This window comes from Manduca sexta, chromosome 13 (genome assembly GCF_014839805.1).
Source record: "Manduca sexta isolate Smith_Timp_Sample1 chromosome 13, JHU_Msex_v1.0, whole genome shotgun sequence".
In the NCBI taxonomy this organism is placed as follows: Eukaryota; Metazoa; Arthropoda; class Insecta; order Lepidoptera; family Sphingidae; genus Manduca; species Manduca sexta.
In genome coordinates, this window is record NC_051127.1 from 12,041,592 (window position 1) to 12,061,801 (window position 20,210).

Here is a 20,210-nt window from a genome sequence, read left to right on the forward strand (position 1 = left end):
TGATGGTAAGTGAACAGATGCCCAAAAACATGTCGACCATCAAGAAATAAACATATCCGGACGGTTGACACAGCTATGCCGGCCTACTTAATTGCTTCTTAATTGTTTGCTGACGGACTTATAACTTCTCCACTCTTCTCCATTACTTCTATAACCACTGTTTTTGGTCAAGGTAATGGTTGCCATCGAATACACGACGAATGTTTCATACGTGAGAAAAAAAATTGTAGCAACATCTATGTCTCACAAGGTATTTTTGTTGTGTAATATCTCCTATCCTATCAACCTAAAGTATACATAGACGAGATCAAATGGTAACTGCGTAGGTTATGTTACTTAGTGCAAATAGATTTTTCAGGCACTTACTAAATAATTGTTGCAGGTGCTGCGTAAAGGCTCGGGTACTCTCTGCGAGTCCTTACTCATGGTCCAAGCATTTCACGCCAACATAGTGTTCCCCAACAAGCAAGTAGAGGAACTAAATAAACTGACGAGCGATGGACACGTACTCGAAACTGAGACCTATGTGGGTGGACATGTGGAGGCGTTGGAATCTGGTAAGGCAAAGTACATTTTACTGCAAAGCCCGGAGGAAATGAATGAGTACGAGCGAGCGTTCTTTTATTTTGTATGGGCACGGCTGAAGACACCACGGCTCATGATGGTAAAAGAAGTGGGGTCTAGACAGAATGTCGACCGACAAGGAAATAAGGTAGTCATCAATCGATACAATAATGCCGGCCTGTTTGAACCGGATAGTGTCACCGTCACCATGCGGTTTTAACACCTTGTGTACTGTGGTAACAATCCGGGCTGATGTCCTACCTTTAGCTCAGCGTTAGAGGATGCTTGCGCCGATAGGGACTGTAAGCTCGCTCGCATATTTTTTCATGTGACTGCTACACTTTTTGTTAAATCGAGTGGAATCTAAATAGACCGATTGATGAGAGATGTTTTATCCAGGTGTATTCAGAGCTGATATTAAATGCAAATTCAGAATCGTTCCGTCAGCCATAGACAAGTTGATGGAAACCACAGAGAAGACGATGAAACATGCCATAGAGGTGGAGGAGGGCATCCCTCTGGACATGGTGACTAACTTCGACGAGGTCTGTGCTGAGATTAAAGCGAAGTTACAGCATATGAAGGACCATCCTAGAAGAGATGAAAATCCGCTTATATACCATTTAGATGTCGGTGCTATGTACCCTAATATCATTTTGACTAACAGGTACTTTTGACTATTAAACTTATTCATTTGTTGTCTTTGAACTTGCAGCTTACCAAAATATTCCAACGGTTTTATTATAAGAGTAAAATCTGTGTAAAAGTCAGCTTAGAAATTTAGTCAGAGCTGTTTTGTTTGTACAAAAATCGAGGACCATATTATTCTTTACTCCAGAAATTAGGTCGTTATAGAAGTTGTATTTTTATTTAACTAGTATAATATTCTCTGGCGGAATATATTAATAAAAATGAAGATAAAATCAAATATACTTAAATTCTATACCCATTGTATAAAAATTGCAATCCAACACGCAGAATGGGTGCGAACATAGGTTACGCGTTGTGTAGCTGTGGGCCGACCAGTGGTGCGGGGAAGGTGGATGTGGAAGGAGGGGGGGGGGGGGTCCGTAGTGTCCGCGTCCAATTTCCTTCAGCACGCTACACCACTTATTTTTGAGATGTATATTATTGAATGGCAATGTTGAACTCCTTTTTTGTAACATCCTGTATTTTATGAAATTACTAAGAATGTGATCATGTTTTTTTAGGTTACAACCGTCTGCGATGGTAAACACTAGCATTTGCGCAGTGTGTGACTACAACAAGCCCGGCGCCACGTGTCAGAGGCACATGGAATGGATGTGGCGCGGAGACTTCTGTAAGAACATATACGTGAGAGCAGATATTCGAATCACTAAGGATCAAAATTTTCGGATTTTTTATGATTCGGATATTAGAAAATTATATCACGTTTGAAATTAAAGGAACATTAACATGACTTTAGTTTTGTATTTTCGTAAAAATTACTTGAATGAGGACTTCAAATAGTTAAATATCCGTTGTTTCGTATATTCGAAAAATGATTACTGCATCTAAAATGATAAATCTATTAACTACAGTGCCCGCGACGAGAAGTGAATACCAGCGCATCCAGCAACAACTGGAGACGGAGAAGTTCCCCCCACTACACCCTGGCGGACCGACCAGAGCTTTCCACGCATTGCCAAAAGAAGATCAGGTGCACACGATAATATATTCTTTACTGTAAACTTAGCTTCAGATTGCATACGTTAACAGAAAAATATTTCTGTAAATTTTAAACCATAACCCTGGCACTACACTTAGTGTATTTGAGAGAATATTTATGTAGTTTGAGTGATGCAACATTAACTTTGTACATAAAGAATATAAAGTCGATATTGCTGTGGTTAAAAAGCGCAAATATATCAACGAATACTCTACATTCCCTTAAAATTATCAATTTTACCAAATACATTTAAAAATTCAATAGCTAATTATTGTTTAACTAGCGTTTGCTCGCGGCTTCGCCCGCGTGAAGGAGTTTTCCGGGATAAATTTGTCTTCCGACATACTTAATATATATCGTTATATTATTATCAAATTACACAAAATCATCATAAATTGTAGCCTATGTGTTATTCTGATTGAAAACCAATATAACTGTAAAGTTTCATCGAAATCCGTTCAGTAGTTTTTTCGTTAAAGAGGAACAAATATACATACATCCTCACAAACTTTCGCATTTATAATATTAGTAGGATTAATTCTGTCTTGGATGTAATAGTAAACTGTGAGAGACAAGGAAACTCTATAGGAATTTTCGAGGGTGTGTGAAGTGTACCAATCCGCACTAGGCCAGCGTGGTGGACTAAGGCCTAATCCTTCTCAGTAGTAGAGGAGGCCCGTGCCCAATAGCGGGACGGTATATAATACAGGGCTGATATTATTATTATTATGAGAGACGATGGTGGATGATCTGTGTAATGTATTTTGTACCAGGCTGCGTACGAGAAGAAGCGTCTGGCAGATTACTGCAGGGTGGCGTACAAGAAGACTAAAGTGACCCGGACCGAAGTGCGCACCACCACGATATGTCAGAAGGAGAATTCGTTCTACGTCGACACCGTTCGCGCGTTTAGGTAACTCAGATATATCTTTATATATTTAGATACTTGCCTCTATTTAATTATTTTCCATGTTTGATTGAGTTTGTTTGTGTTTTCTTTTTGCAATTTTTTATTTGTAATATTGTTCATTAATTTTCGTCTAATCTCTTCTATGTATGTATTACCTATTAGTGGAAACTGTGTTGGATTAAGAACCTTAATTTACATTCATTTATTTTTATATAATTTGTTCTGTTTGTTTCCCAAATAAATAAATAAAATTCTATATCAATTGGCAAATTATAGCTAACTTCAGTATGATTTTCAATCAAATGAAATTATAAAATTATTTCAACTTGTAAATATTATACATTATTCTAATTCGAAACTGAAGATTTAATGCTCACTAAAAACTGATCGATGTCACAGTTTCATACGGATACAATAATATTTTTAAACTTTATTTGATATTTTATTTATCAAAAATAGAATATTTGATCCTTTACATGTAAAGAATACACATGAACTCGAAAGAGAAATATAAAAGTAGTATATCGCCTTTAATAGAATGAATAGCGTCTTATTTACAGGGATCGTCGCTACGAGTACAAAGCCCTCAACAAGCAAGCGAAGGCGAAGGTGGCGGAGGCTGTGGCGAGCGGAGACGCGGCCGAGATCAAAACTGCTAAGAGCAGGGAGGTGTTGTACGACTCGCTGCAGCTCGCTCACAAGTGCATCCTCAACTCCTTCTACGGCTATGTCATGAGGAGGGGGTACGTAGGCAATACTAACGACGCTTTTGTCACTCCTAAAGCGGAATGATGCAGTATATGCAGATGATGTTTTTTAAATAAGCTTTCAGGTTGCTTTACCCGCTAAAAATGCGCAGTAACCCTGCATACATAATGCAGTCGAGCGCTGTGTGTATATTTTTATACAGACTTGTCAGTCACCTCAGGCACTCACCGTTAATAGCACCTACCTGGATGTGGAAGGTTCGGCGATGGAACGTTCTCGAAACACGATAACGGACCCCAATTTTGCTAGAGAGTTCCCGAGCATTCCGGATCTTTCGAGAATGTTCCACAAACATCGATAGTACATGCGGCCGGGTAACAAAGGAGCGCGCGGCCGCCGCAGTCAGTCCTTGTTTACGACGCGGTCATGAGTGACTACGAGTGTTATTTTGTAATTTAAACAATCAGTATTCTCATTTTCTATCTAGAATCCTAGCACGTAACACTATTAAAACACAGTTCCATAATTCCTCATTGACAACCCTTAGTCGCCATCTTCAATAGGTTCAAGGTTTCTAAAGCAATGGATTTCGAGTTTTTAACATATACAATTGTTGTAGAGCTCGCTGGCACAGTATGGAGATGGCGGGTATAGTGTGTTACACCGGCGCGAACATCATCATGCGCGCCAGGGAGATCATCGAGCAGGTCGGCCGTCCCCTCGAGCTTGACACTGACGGTAACGCCCTTCTTTATACGGGAATCATCAAAATGAGCCCACCGCACCTGATGGAAGTCCAGATGGGTAGTTGTACTAATATATCAAATTGAAAAGTATATAAAAATTCACTGTTTGTTAGAGTAAAACACAAATTTTAAATTAGACACACGTAGACCATGTCTTAGATTAAACTTCTTTCATTTTGCTTGAGTAATATCGTTCCAGTTCACAACAAGAGAATGTCTTTGTTGGTCATGTAAGGAGTTTTCTAATATACCTTCAGCCCCCCCTCTCTGAGGCAATTCTTGTGCGTCTCCACACCGTATGCACGCCCATGCACGGGGGGACAATAGGGGACCGGCCTATGCTTGATTTTGTACATTATTCTATATGTAATGTTTAATAATACGAAAAAGAAGCACTGCTTCGAAAACTGCATAAAAATTGGTTAAAAAATGAGCGAACAATTCATATTTAAAATATTGTAATGTACAGAAGTGGGCGCGATGTGGGGATATCGCTTCATCTCTTTCTTTAGCACGCGTCGTAATTCCCGATGACGTCACATATGCGTATTTCGTCTTTTTCTGTTTCTTGTAAATTACCCTTTCCACTGAAATTCAAAGTCTTATAACTTGTTGATTTTTCACCGGATTTAAATAATTCTTTCAGTGTTATAATTTATATTTTGTAAATATTTGATAATAGTAAAGAACAAAAATGAGTCCGGTACCCTATTGTCGCGGCCCAGGCACACAGTTAAATGTGTATTCCTCTTGCTTGCCAAATTCACATAGAGGTCTATAAGGGCTCGCGAACATCTCCCTTCCTTCTCCCCTCCGCCCATCCTAATATAGTTCCTTCTCCTCTCCCTACACCAAACTCCTTCCCAGCTATTCCCTCCCTATTCCCCTAGGGATTGCCGTGGTTGCTAAGTCGGGGGATCGCCTGTACACCGTTCGCAGGGTACCCTAGGTGATAACCACAGCGGCTCATAAAAAAAAAAATATATATCTTCAGGTATCTGGTGCATTCTGCCATCTTCGTTCCCGGAGAATGTAACAGTTCACACCACTCACGCTAAGAAGAAGAAAATCAATGTCTCCTTCCCCAATGCAGTTCTCAATGCTATGGTTAAAGTAAGTATTTTACGTTTATTTTTTATGTTTTGTTTTCGAAGTATATTTAAGTCTTTCGAAATAATATTACTATTACATCCCTATTGACATTAAAGTATAAAGGGATATATTTCCATACATGTGAAGCAATAATCGATTATATTGTTAGATTGTAATTAATATCGTTTATATTATAATAATAACAAATTGTACAAAAATACACGGTATCAATAAAAGTTTATCGATATTGATACATATTAGAAATATAAAAATTGTGGTAGATTTTTTTTTTCATGCATATTGCACAAACGATTTAACTTGTATTTTGACCAGCTGCTTGCCAGTTCCAAATTTTTTTCTGGGACTACACTCAGCACCTATTCCTGGCTACTCAAGAGTTCTTTTATTGTTTAAATCTCCAGGATCATTTTACAAACGACCAATACTTTGAGCTGGTGGACCCTGAAGGTAAAAAGTACGAGCAACGTTCAGAAAACTCGATATTCTTCGAAGTGGACGGTCCGTACCTCGCTATGGTGTTACCTGCTTCTAAAGAGGAGGGCAAAAAGCTGAAGAAAAGATATGCTGTGTTCAATTTTGATGGATCTTTGGCGGAATTGAAAGGTTTGTATTATTTACCCGGTTAAATATCATAACTAACCCAGTCTGGAATATAATTATGTGTGATTTTCTATGTGTATTGATGAAATATGGTAAACGGTCAACTTCAACATATTACAAGGTAATTTATACACTATGTATATTTGTTTAGGGTTCGAAGTGAAGCGTCGCGGAGAGCTCCAGCTCATTAAAATATTCCAATCATCTGTATTCGAAGCTTTCCTCAAAGGCAACGACCTGAAGTCCTGCTATAGTGCAGTGGCCAAAGTGGCGGATTACTGGCTGGACGTTTTGTATAGCAAGGGTTCAAATATGCCCGACTCTGAACTATTCGAATTGATATCAGAGAATCGTTCCATGTCTAAGAAGTTAGAAGATTACGGCGGTCAGAAGTCGACGTCCATATCGACTGCCAAGCGCCTCGCCGAGTTCCTCGGTGATCAGATGGTGAAGGACGCCGGGCTAGCGTGCAGGTATGACTCGGTCAGTTTTTTTTTTTTTTGGGGAACTGCCGTGGTTATCACCAGGGGTACCCTGCTAATGGTGTACAAGCGATCCCCCGGCTTAGCAACCACGGCAGCCCCATGATGAGTTGGTGGGCCCTACCGCTATCACTCGAGGCGCGGCAGCCTGCAGCTAGACGGTCGAAGGGCCCGGGAGGAAGAAGGGAGGGGATAGAGGGAAGGAAGAGAAGACGATGAAGTAGGAGTTACTAGGATGGTTCGAAGGGAAAGGAAGGGAAATGTTCACGAACCCTTAGATGGACCTCAGTGTGAATTTAGCAACCATGAGATATACACACGAGCTGTGTGCCTAGGGTCGCGGCAAATGTGCCCCCAAGCATGGGCGTGCATTTGGTGTGGAGACCAAGTGCACAAGAATTGCCTCGGGGGTGGGGGGGAGGGACTCGGTCGGTTGCTTTGTCGTGTTTGTGTCGGAGCTACATGCGGCGCCCGCGCAGGTTCATCATCTCGAAGAAGCCGGAGGGCGCGCCGGTGACGGAGCGCGCGGTGCCGCTGGCGATCTTCCAGGCGCCCGCCGCCGCGCGCGCCGACACTGCCTGCGGCGCTGGCTCAAGGACTCCGCGCTCGGCGACCACGTCGACATCCGCGACGTGCTGGACTGGGGCTACTACATCGAGCGGCTCAGCGGCGCCATACAGAAGATCATCACCATACCCGCCGCCATGCAGGGCGTGAGTCACGCACACACACACACACACATACACTGATCAGAAATATAAAAAACCTTTGTTATGTATGAACAACACTACAACCAAAATGGCGCTCTAATGTAGGTTTTTTATTTTCTGAGTCAGGTTATACATAGACAATCTTTTTGGCTGATTTTAATGTTAGCTATGGTCGTTGTAATAATGAATGGGTGCGTCCAAATATGGCGGGTTACATTAAAAACGCACGTTGCCCTTGTGCAACTTAGACGCATTTATTCTCCTCATTCCTCATGCACTTTAACGTAATATTCCTAAGGTTTGACGACAACATTAATGAAGACGACTCGCGAACAAATTTGTAAGTGCTGCCCTTGCGAGCCGCAGACATGCATTCACGACGTATTCGCCAATTTAATTTCACTCTAATATGAATATTGTTATTTGAAAATCCAAAACATTATTTAATTTGTTTGAGTTTAATAAGTGTTTGAGTTTAGTTTTTTTTTTTCTAGTTGGACAACCCTGTCCCTCGGGTTCAGTACCCAGACTGGCTGCACAAAAAAATGTTAGCTAAAACTGACAAATATAAGACGAGGAAGATCACCGATATGTTCACAGCTCAGCCTAAAGAATTGAAGTCCACTGAAGAACCTTCTGGAAGCAACAACGGCGAGTCTATGGTATGCTTGTTTTCCAATAACATTAATCTTACTCACTGATTGTACGATTCCGTACAGTATATTTATAATAGAATGATATTGTTTATGAGAATGAGAGAAAGTCCTTTTTGGATAGGCAATTGATATATTGAAATACTTTGATATTATGTTAAATATTGTTGGCCGAATGCAAACTGACTGGATAATGTTATGATACTATGACAATTCAAACGGCGTAAAATGCTTGTTAGGTATGCAATACGGGACACGAGTGAAACGAACGCTCGCTCGTAGCGCACTGATGTATTCGCGCATCGACAGGGGCGTGTGCGCAGCTATACTTATACCTACATACATACCAATGCTGATGATACAATTTGTACGTGCACAGTGCACTGATATTGTCATTTTTACTGCTTTATTAAAGAAGAAAGTCAGTAAGAATATTTCAGACTGTAATTGAATTAAATATAATGTTTAATTTTAGGATACCGAAGTAGACATAGAAGATATAGGGAAGGTCAATGTGGACAGAGGTGGGGTGATTCGCCCCGTAGTACACACAGTGAAGAGGAAACGAGAGGAGTCGCCTACCAAGGAGGCAACCAGTTGGAGGGAAGCGTTGGGACCCCCTCCGCCCTTCGGAACTACAAAGGTAGCAAACTTTACGGGCACTTTCATTCTAAAAATAATGTATAAATGATTATACTGTATACTGAGTTTGAATTTATAAATGACATAAGTAATTAACAAAACCAAAGAACCATTATAATTAGTCCAATATATGTATAGGTTATTTTATATATTTTATTTAAGCTACGTTTATTATGGCAATTCTTATTGGTTTTATTTTTGCTCTTACTTTAACTTCTAAAGTTCATTAAGCAACTGATTGCTAAAAACGGATCCGACTTACGCTAAGATTTAGTATTTTCAACTCTCGACGCCAGATGTCGCTACATTAAATTTGTGATTAAAGTAGGTACTCAGTTATTTTGAAATGTGTTAAAATAAATCATTTAATTTTTTTTTAATAATCATTTTCAGGAAGAACGAAAACAATGGATATTGTTTCAAAAGAAGAAATGGATGTGGCAAATGGAGCAGAGGGGTCTGCGCAATAGAAGTAAAAGAGGTAGTAGACATGATTCGGTTATTGTTTTACACCATCCAGTTTTACATGCTCATTAACTTTTTGTGAATGTCCTTTCACTTAATATAACTGACATTGTATACTTTAAATAGTTTTATATCTTTAATAATATTTAAAAGGTGTTTGTGTGCACGCAATGCCTTCGATATGTCTCATCTGATTATAGACTATTACAAATTTTAATTCCTCTCAGTAGTAGAGGCCCATGCTCAGCAGTGGGCAAGTATATAATACAGGGCTGATATTATTATTATTATACAAATTTTAATTATTCCAATGTCCTATTTGTTTTTGGAGCCGCTCGCCGAAAAACCCTCTCCCGCGCCTGTAACGCATCGTAACGTTTTACAAGACACCCCCCTCCCCCCCAATTGCGTTACATAATACTTGAATGGCCCCTTTAGCAGGATTTTTACGCTAATGAAGTTGAAAGTAAAAAAGTTATTGATTTGTTAATGTGCAGGGAAGATGGACATGGAGCCGCGGCCGGCGCCCCGGAGCGGCGCGACGCTCGGCGGGTTCATCCAGCGCGCGCAGCGGACGCTCCTCAACACGCCGTGGCAGATCGTGCAGGTGCTCATGGACTTACAATGTCATTCACTAATATATCTCACAATCATTATATATTACTAGCTTTTGCTCGCGGCTTCTCCAGTGTGACGGAGTTTTCCGGGATCATTTTTTTCCGACTTACTTGAAATGTATATTATGACAAAATTACACACAATCATTATAAATTGTAGCCTATGTGTTATTTTTAAGTATAACCAATATAACTGTAAAGTTTCATCCAAGTCAGTTCAGTAGTTTTTTCGTAAAAGAGGAACAAACATACATCCATCCTGACAAACTTTCACATTCATGATAATAGTAGGACGTTTGCGCAAAAAAATTGTGCCTGATATGGAGACAGTCTCGTCACTCATCGCATTACAGGATGGAATACACTCAGCGAAAAGTGGGTGCACCGGTCGCGCCCCTGCCTACTTGATGCAATAAAGAGTTTAAATCATCCATCAAAACTCAAATAAAACTAACTACATAAGTGTTAACATATAGCTTGTGTTATTAAATTAGGCAATAGTAGTTGACGTGGCCATTGTAGTTATAGCTGTCTCGTTAACGTTCAAGATCCTGGAGACCGGTGAGCCGGGCCTGTTTAAGCTGTGGGCGCTGGTGGGCGCGGAGCTGCACCAGGTGAAGCTGTCGGTGCCGCGCGTGTTCTACGTCAACCAGCGAGTGGCTCGCGCCAGTGAGCGCGGCCAGTACTGGCGCAAGTGCAGTCGCCTGCTGCCGCGCGGCCGCCCCGCCGCACACCTCTACCAGTACAGCGTGCCCGAGCATCTGTACAGGGACCACCAGGAGTGAGTTACCGACCTAAACCAACAGTTGCTTTGTTTTACAGGGCCAAGTGACAACTCTAGACCCGATTGTAACCCGTGATGGTCACGTCGCGTCTATCGACCGATGCCTGATTTGGTTATTATATATAACTAGTTTTTGCTTGTTACTTCGCCCATGGGAAAAAGTTTTTCCGGGATAAATATTTTCCCGAGATAAGAAGTAGCCTACGCACTCAGAAATAATGGATTTTCCTAGTAGTGATTATATATTTAAAATCGGTTTACAAGTTTCTGAGATTAGCGCATTCAAACAAACAAACTTCCCAGTTTATATATTAGTGTAGATTTACTTCAATTTATATTACAGCATATTGTGAGAGCCATTAAGTTATAAATTATGATTTGACCCATAACAAACATGCTTTTGTAACGTAAAGTTACAATGAGAAAAGAGAACACCAGAGTTTCCTACCCGTTCTTGTCTGGTGAGAACTGCTTTCCGAACTGGTGGTAGAGTCAATATTGACGGAATCTAAATAATGTATAACTTTTACGGATTCAAATAAGTCATTTCATTTCAATGCTGTAATCATTCTCAGGGAACTAATGGGCGAGTTGTCGGCGCCGGAGATCGAAGGTATCTACGAGACGCAGATGAGCTTGGAGTTCAGGGCGCTGATGCAGCTCGGGTGCATCGCCGCCGTCGAACCGCAAGAGGCCAGGCGGTGAGTACCGACAACATATACAATATATCAAGAGCGTCGCCAGCCGATGGCCCAGAGGGGGGGTTTAAGTTGATATGGAGAATGAGAACAGTATGAATTGTAGGGAAAGTTGAGAGTACATGTTGCACATAGAGCAGAGCGTAATTGAGCGTACGGAATATTAGGAATGGTCGATCGATCATTCCCGTATGAATCCACATACGGGAATGATCGATCAAGTAAGTCAAGTCAGACTTAGGACTTTGGTTGCTTTACATTTGGCAACTTTTTTAGAATCTCTAGGAGAGGGGAAAGGGCAGGTGTCAGTATTAGTCCGGAGTCTGTAATTTGTGCCCGATATGGCGATAGGATCGACCCCTATCACATCATGGGACGGAACACACTTGGCGAAAAGTGGGTGCCCTGGTTGCGCCTCTGCTTTTCCCCTTCGGGGAAAAATACGGATGATATGTGTGTGTAACAAAAGCAGTCAACGACATCATGTTGGAGCTAAGTTAAAATAGTACCTACATAAAACAAACACGTTATACTTTTACAAAATAAATACGTATATTAAATTCTCTTAATGTATACAAATTTGTAACGTTCATAGTGTTTGACGCTGTGTTCCAAATGGTCGGCTATGGTCAACGCGCATTGTTCCTTCGTTGCGTTGAACGTTTCCTCGTCTTTGAATGTTTTGGTGAGATCGAGCAGCGAACGGGCCGTGGTGTCCTGATCGTGGTCCCGCACGTACTCCCTGAAATCAAAAAGATATAAATTATGTTGGCAGTAATCTATAAGTATTATAAAACAAAATCCCCTTTTCTGTCTGTGTATGTTATCGATTTTCTCTATTGAACGTAGTTTTATGAAATTTGGCATGGATGTAGTTTAAGACCCTGGGAAGGTTATAGGCTATTGCCTATCCTGGGATAATATGTAGCGGGACTTTTATCCCGGAAAACTCCTTTACGCGGGTGAAATCGCGAGCATAAGCTAATTTCAACATCGGACGATCAACAGCTAAAAAATTTTTGTAAATTGTAAATGTTTTAGTAAAATGTAGGTATTGTAACTTTAACATTACGGACGGCCAACGTCTCAATCCCCTCGCGACCATGAAGGCTGCAATCTTCGAAATATCAAAAGAAAATTATAATATAAAAAACTGCGATACAATCCCGAAAAACGAAATATTTCAATGTCTAACATTCGCGTAAACATAAGAATTCATTATACTGTAAAGTGAGGTTAATATTAACAAGATAATAAGCAGAAGTTTCCTTTCGCATACCACAAACGTAAACAATCATGGTTCGCTAATTTCTGCCTTGCAGGACTTGTGGCAAGTCGCATGTCTCTAATAATTAAATATTCCCGTCAGTGTTATCGCATCTGGAAATTCTTTCGCAATATAGCTGCAAGAAATTGCTAGCCTAAACTTAGCGTAATAATTAAAAGGATTCTGAAAAAGCCTAGTAATCGCAACGGCAACAGCCAACAATGTTCCGCAAATCGGAATATAATAATACCTTAATGTTGATTGGTGTCAGTGCTAGACTTTACAATGGTACTAACTTGGCAAGGCATGTCCGAAATCTACTACCTAGTTTATAAGATGATTTTAAAATGTACTATCTAGCAGGATAAGTTTACTAGGATTCGTCACATTCTTAAAAAAAGGCTAGTAGACACGGTCCTTTTCAACAACACCTAACACTTTCATAATAATACCAGAAACACTACGTTTTTAAAAAAACTTTGGAACGAAAATTAAACTGCCACTAAATGTAAAAAAAAATATTTAACATTATCTATTATCTATGTACTGATTATTGGTTACCAATTTTGGTGTCGGATATTTTTTCCAAATCCGTTAATAAATCAAAATTTAAAAAAAATGCACGTCGAATTGGTAACCTCCTTTTTTGAAGTCGGTTATAAAGAACCTTTTTAGTTTGTGTAAGTTAATAATTTAATAATTAATTAAAGTTTATGTAGTTCATAGTTATGAAAAAGAGGAATTATTTAGATAAAACTCAAATTTATTAACACCAACCTTAGACAGTCCCTTATGTAATTGTAATAGTCGAGAGTGCACAAACAGGGCTCCGGGTTGGCTCCAGCATTATGCGAGTCCACCGCGATGGCGCCAGGCATTTCACTCGTATTAGATGTGACGGTTCCTTCAGCGGCATCTCTCCTCAGATACAGTTTCCTTATGAGTGTCGTCGTCACGACAGGCATTTGTTTGTTTATATCATACTCGCCAGTCACTCTGTTATATACTTCATGTTCTTTGTCGATAGCCACTTCATGTTTGATATGTGTTAGTATTGTTTCTAAGTCGTCTGTCTGTCCCATTTCATTGATTTTTTTGCATAATGTCTGTATGAACCACGAACCGTCGACCTCGTGTCTGGAAAATACAGTTTTACTTTGTTAGAAAGAGCCGGGTGGTCTGTGCCTACCTCAAAATAGGGTACTTTCTTATGCTTGATTTTGTGCATTATTTTATATGCAACAGAAAATAATACTTAAAACAAATTCTTCTGACATTATCATGAAAAGTTAAAAAATAAAGCGGTTATTCATATTTGAAATATTGTCGTGAGTAAAAGTGGAGGCGTAGTCGGGTTATCGCACTATTTCTTTCTCATGCACTCAGCATTATAGCCGGTGCCACTTGGTGACGTCATAATTTGCTATCAGTTATTTGACATCTACCCTTTCAATAAATTTCAAAGTCTTATAACTTGTTTATTATAGCGCGGATTTTGAAAATTCTTTTTCCTTTAGATTTTGGATGACATAAAATTTGATAAATGTATTTCTATGGTAGTTAACTACCGTATTGCGTGTCCCCAACTAAATAGTGTTGAGGCACAGTACTGCTGCTATAAATTTTAAGACGACCAAAATAACAAATCTGCAAGCACACAGAATTTTTTTTGTTTTAGAGAGCAAAATTACTCTGGCTTCGCCCAAATCAGACGAAGTTAAGCTTACCTTATTATTAAAAATCTTTGACACTTTACATTTCACACAAGATTTGTATAAATAATATGTGTTTAATTATATAAGCGACTTTATTTAAATAATAATTATATATTCTCATATTGACTTATCATAAGTGCAACTATATTCGCCTACGTGATGAATAAAGCATTTTATTAATTTTTTAATAGGTATTGCGTATTATAATGTAACTGTGATTGGTTGGAGAAGTAAGAATCGGTAAAGAGAGTAGAATTGAATTACCTGTGCGTCCTGTTCCCTGTATATGAGCTGTGTACGACGAGCATGTCCGCTTCCACGGGTAACGTGTAAGGTTTGCTGTCATAGAACAAATTGCTTTTAACTTTCCCCTTTCGCAAGGCCGGTACCCCGGCTAGTGCGTTTGGACCACGACACGCCTAAAATTAAAACTGATTATTGTTACCATTCTTTGATTATATTTCATAGTCAATATGTTGTATTGTTCCTATTTTTTGCATCTCCGGGCCAATGAGTATTCTCGGAATACAAATACTGTACTGACCGTATTTTCCAGTTTCAAAGGTTTTATTATAGATCTATCTTGGGTTTGATATAACTGTGTATGAAAATTTTCATTTAAATCCATCCCACAGTTTATGTTTGATTTGTTCATCGGTCATTCTATTCATTTTACCGCTTATTTCAATAAATAATCGTAATCTTAATTTTCGATTCGACCCGGAAAATTTCTTTTCTAGGCCTGTCAAAAAAATAACTTTATTCTGATTTGGTCTATTTTCCAAATTGGACGAAAACGAGTGATTGGTTATATAAATCGGCCATTATTGCGTTCTGGTCATCGATATATATGTACTCTCGTCAGTGATTCTGATGTGGGATCGGAACTACAAATGTATTTTACGGTATGGATTCAGCTTTATTTTAAATTTTTAACCACTGGTTGCCTGTCCGACGTCAACTCCATAAGCGATATGCTAAGTTTAAGAAAATTGTCTTAAATAAACCATTTTATTATTATAGACATTATATTCGATCTGGGCATCGCAGTTAGGACCTCCCTATACAGCATTAATATAATGTGATTAGATTGTTAATTTGAAAGCTAGCATGTGTCAGCACGTCATTGCATTGTACGATTTCCATAACACTGATAAATAATAATGCATAGAACAAAAAGCATTGAATAGTTATGAATCATCGGGAAACACTTGTCACAAATAATCTGATAAAAAGGACACAATTCATTTATCACAAGTGGAAGAATTGATTAACTTTGTAATGCATGAAAACAAAAGTTTTAAATGCCATCGACGTATATAGAAAAAATCCGACATAAGGTTTTTACCCTAGATAATTTGAGGGAATGATTAAGATGCTTAATGTGTTAGGTACATCAGATACAAGAAAAATAATGAAATTGTAAGTAACTGGTTTAAAAGGGCGCCTTCAAATCTATCAATTGGTGTAGCTTTGTCCTGCGAGGTCCATAGTTGGAATCCTAGGTTGTAACACTGTGTGGTTATTGCTTACACGATTTGCCAAGAATTGCATCCCCTGGAGACGGTTGATATGAAGCAAGTGGTTGGTCTTAAATACTAAGCGATATCTGGACTCCATTTTGGAGTGGATTTCAGACACAAATGGTGGAAAAGTGGACCAGGATTACTTGTTATTTCGGTATGTGTTGGCATTGAGGGTATAAGGTGTAAAGCAAGGTTTTCTGATTATCAATAGCATGTTGCATTTCAGTGACGAATCTTATCTATTGTTACATATGAGTTTTCGCTCTAAATATTAAGAGATATAACTCATCTTCATAATTTATTTCGCACTAACCGCCGCACCGTTTTGAATAAACGATCTCAATTGATTTTTAGCAATCCATCATGAAAATAAACCAGAATAAAGATTTTTTTGACATGCATTAAAATGGCCTTTTTAATTGATTTATTTTTGTTATTGGTTTGAAGATTAGGTTTGGGATCGTTTATTAAAATACGCAACTTTGTTGCTTTGAAACTCACCTGTACGAAAAGTAGCCTGGGTTTTGTGATCAGGCTGTGGTTCTTGTGCGTCTTCAATGTATTGATGATATCCATTTCTGGGTAGTCGTCGTCTTTAGCAGACAGACTGCCGTCGATATCGCCATGCGTCAGAACCGCAATGGCGACGCAGCCGTAGTCGGAGAAATCTTGACAACTTACTACAAATAATAATAACACGAATTAATTTAACCGGTCCTGACTTCAAGCATTTTCCAATGCTGAACATATTATTTTTACAAAGGAATTACAATAGAATACAGTCCTTTTTGTTGCTGAAAGGACTTTTTCCTCATCATGTCTTTTAGTTTTATCAAACAATTTGACTATGTTCGATTTTGTGCATTTTTTAATATGTAACAGAAATTTGTAGTAAATTTGAAACCGGGTTCTAGTCTAAGGTCGAACAATACTTTGGTTTATTTTTCTGACATATATGTTCGGCACTGGATTCCCAGAGGAAGTTGGTCTCAGGCAGCGTCATAAAAAGTAAGCCAAACCATTTCAAGAAGATTAAAATAACTATCCAATTTGACATTTACAAGTTCAATCAATATTTTGAGTATTATACATTGTATAATTGTAAAATGTACTTACATATGTTAACTTAGACTTTTTGGACGACCAAAACCTCAGTCCTCTCGTGATCATTTAGGCTGTAGTCTTTGAAGCGTTAGGAGCAAATTATAATATATTAGCCGCGATAAAATTCGAAAAATATGTTAATTTAATGTGTAATGTTCGCGTAAACATAAGAAATTGAGTATCTTGTTTATTATGCAACTATTGACGTGTGTAAGTATATCTTATCTGTCGAAAAGACAACTACAGAGCCAATGCATGATTATTTATAATGCAACGCAGTGCGACTGCAAAACTATGAATTATGGTATAAGGGTTACTACTATACCTGGGCTGTATTTCATTGAATTTTTTAAAGACTACAACAGTGTTTGTCAATGCATCATCAACATGATCGACAATCAAAATGACTAAATATTGAATGAAGAAGACGGTTGTTGTCGATGATAATTATTGGAATTGTGTACTTATTCTAGCAGCAGTGACTTCATCTTTCTATACAAAACGTAGTTTAAATCTATCGATGAAAATAATATATTGTATAGTAAAAATAAATTGATGTAATACGCATTGCGGGAAGTGGGTGGACAGTTGCGCCTCTGCATACCCCTTGCGGATTAACGGCGTGAATGTGTGTGTGTTTATGTGTAAAAATATATTCACTTACTGGCATCAAGAATTTCCTTTATTTGAGCCACCGTTCGATCTGTGTACGGTAATACATCAAAATTAAAAGTTTCAAACGTCTTCTTCAATGCTTTGACGTCTTCGTCAGTGCCCAGCCTCTGGTGTGTCCCAAAATCTTTTTGATTAAAAATTATGAGTACATTTCTGTCAAAATTTTCTAATTCATAAGTTTTAGCCTCCTTGGGTAATGCCCTTGCATTATATAGTTGTGGTACAGTTTCCGTGGCACTGGACGTGGAGGGATATAATTTCTCAACGTCTTCACTAGTTAATCTAGTGATAGAACATTTTTTCCATTTTTGTGATATTTTCATTTGATGTTACACAACTTGACGCTATACCATCATACGTTGTAAATACATTATTCGTTTTCTGAGATACTCCAGTAAAAATATTTACATTATTATCAGCAGTCAAATTTGCATCTTTTCGTCTATAATATTCATCGTCATTGGCATCTGAGAAAAAGCGCTGACCAGTTTCAACCCTTGACGGATTCTGCGAATGGATTGTGTCAATTGATGTTTCATAATATTCAGTATTCTCGTTTATATCGTTATTAACGCGTGGACTGTCATCTATTTCCCACTTGTTAGTCATTAAATCTATAATTTCTTCTGAGTTTGCGTTGTCCAGTGCATCCGCTTCAACAACATTGGAATCAGATGATCCATTATCGACATCATCAGACATTCGTGTTTGTTTTCCTCGATTTCTCCTCTTGCGTTTTCTTTTTTTAATTCAGTCTCTGGTTTTTGTAAACTAGTATCCTGAAGTTCACTGTCCATTATATTTCTTTTTGTAAATTACAGCACATACAACTAAACTACACGTGTCATTCGTAGTGTTTCTGTGAGGTTATTGCGAAAATGGAACGGCCTCTTGTGTTTATCTTATCTGGAGTGATAAAACATTTTTTATTTTTCAATTTGATCGATGAACTCATCGATTGATATAAAATTATTAATTTGACTGCAAAACGTGAAAAAGATATAATCGCGTTATATCAACAATATATGCTTGAGAGCATATATTGTATGCTCGCTTTTCTATCCATACCTATACATATTAGTATAGGCAAGTTGCAACCTGTATTGAAATTGTAACTGTTTTTTTTTTGCGCAATTTCTAGTTTAATATAATTTGATTACTAAGTATAAAGATGTTTTCCTGTGGCGTTGCTAGCTTAAAATATAGAAAACAATCAGAAATCTTGATATGTTAGTATGCCGCGCGCTTAGTCTAAGATAATCGTGCGCAATCCGTGCATTTAGTAGTCCACACCAGCGCAGTGTTGCTACTTTAGAATTCCATGCATTTCTTGGGGTAAATCACAGAAACAGTGCATGTATGTAAGTTTGTAAAAAAATTAAAATTGCCAATTCATCATCCAGTTTCAATATATCAGGTGTTCCTGGTACTTAAATTGGAATAAATATATTCCCGGAATAAACAGCTATGGCACTCAGGAGCAATGTTGCTTCCCATTAGTGAAAATTGGACAAAAAATTGACACACAAACAAACTCTTCAGCTTTATTAATACAAAATTGCTAATTCCTCAAATATGAATATACAGGGTCATTTTGTAACCCTAGACTTAAATTTAACTGCGAGAAAGTCATCTTGAAAGAAGCAGTTTACTATAAGTTACTCTAACCTAAGGTCAAAAACAAAAAAGTATAATTTTCAAACAAAATAAATATCCAAATAGTCATTTTATTTTTACACACCCTTTTGCCACTACTACTATACTAGAATTCGTCGGAGCGGCAACATCGCACACAGTCATTGATAATATTATGCTCACGCTAGGGGTCGCAATACCGGACCATTTTTCAAAACCGGTATTTTCGGTATTGACCTAAAATAAATTCCGGTATTCCGGTATTTTCGGTATTTCCAGTATTTGAAGAAATATTAGAAAAATAGGAAATATACATTTAATTATTAATTTAATTAATTATTAAATGACAAACTTTAATGACAGCTTAGTGGTTAGTTAAAGGCTGAATGAATAGAGATTATTTTCGTAAGCCAACGTTCATGCCGTTCTGATTTCTGAGAGCTGGCTCAAACCTCACCTTCCTTCTACCCTTTACCCCCTCCCTGGTTTCATTTTAATTAGAAATGATTGAGTTGACAGGAGAGGGGGCGGAGTCGCTATATATTTACGTGGCGACCTGAAATATAAAACTGTAATATCTTCCTCTGCTTCTTATTCTGCTTATGCGAAATTTCTGTTTCTTGAGGTTTGGGTCAAGAGACTGAACCCTTACTAGGTGTGATTTACTGTCCCCCATCTATTGATTACTTCTCCAGTCTGGAAACAGTTCTGGAATCTATAGGTTCAGAATATGCTCATCACATCATCATGGGTAATTTAAATACTAGTCTCCTTGCCAGCCACTCTTCCCGATCTCGTTAACTCCTTACTGTCCTTGACTCTGCTAAACTGCATGTCCTACTACTGCAAGCCACCCACCATAATATGGATGGTCACGACACTTGGCTTGACATTATCCCCACCTCT

The 20,210-nt window shown here is 38.4% G+C and overlaps 2 protein-coding genes across 2 annotated transcripts in view; one reads left to right on the top strand and one right to left on the bottom strand.

Annotated features, from left to right (window-relative positions):
* LOC115448332 (DNA polymerase epsilon catalytic subunit 1) overlaps positions 1-20,210 on the top strand; it is a 53,522-nt gene that overhangs the window by 8,835 nt on the left and 24,477 nt on the right. The window contains 18 exon segments of the mRNA XM_037438096.1: positions 383-557; positions 964-1,231; positions 1,776-1,885; positions 2,127-2,245; positions 3,028-3,167; positions 3,725-3,907; positions 4,492-4,610; positions 5,613-5,731; positions 6,133-6,334; positions 6,483-6,804; positions 7,293-7,374; positions 7,377-7,526; positions 8,018-8,185; positions 8,652-8,819; positions 9,212-9,299; positions 9,781-9,890; positions 10,449-10,681; positions 11,260-11,385. Of these exon segments, the coding sequence (XP_037293993.1) occupies positions 383-557; positions 964-1,231; positions 1,776-1,885; positions 2,127-2,245; positions 3,028-3,167; positions 3,725-3,907; positions 4,492-4,610; positions 5,613-5,731; positions 6,133-6,334; positions 6,483-6,804; positions 7,293-7,374; positions 7,377-7,526; positions 8,018-8,185; positions 8,652-8,819; positions 9,212-9,299; positions 9,781-9,890; positions 10,449-10,681; positions 11,260-11,385 (2,882 nt within the window).
* On the bottom strand, positions 11,910-19,177 carry LOC115448329 (caspase-1). The gene is given in 7 exon segments (XM_030175733.2): positions 11,910-12,124; positions 13,427-13,786; positions 14,629-14,783; positions 16,392-16,570; positions 17,659-17,968; positions 17,970-18,407; positions 18,410-19,177. Coding segments are annotated over 7 exon segments (1,686 nt in total). The 5' UTR covers positions 18,467-19,177; the 3' UTR covers positions 11,910-11,937.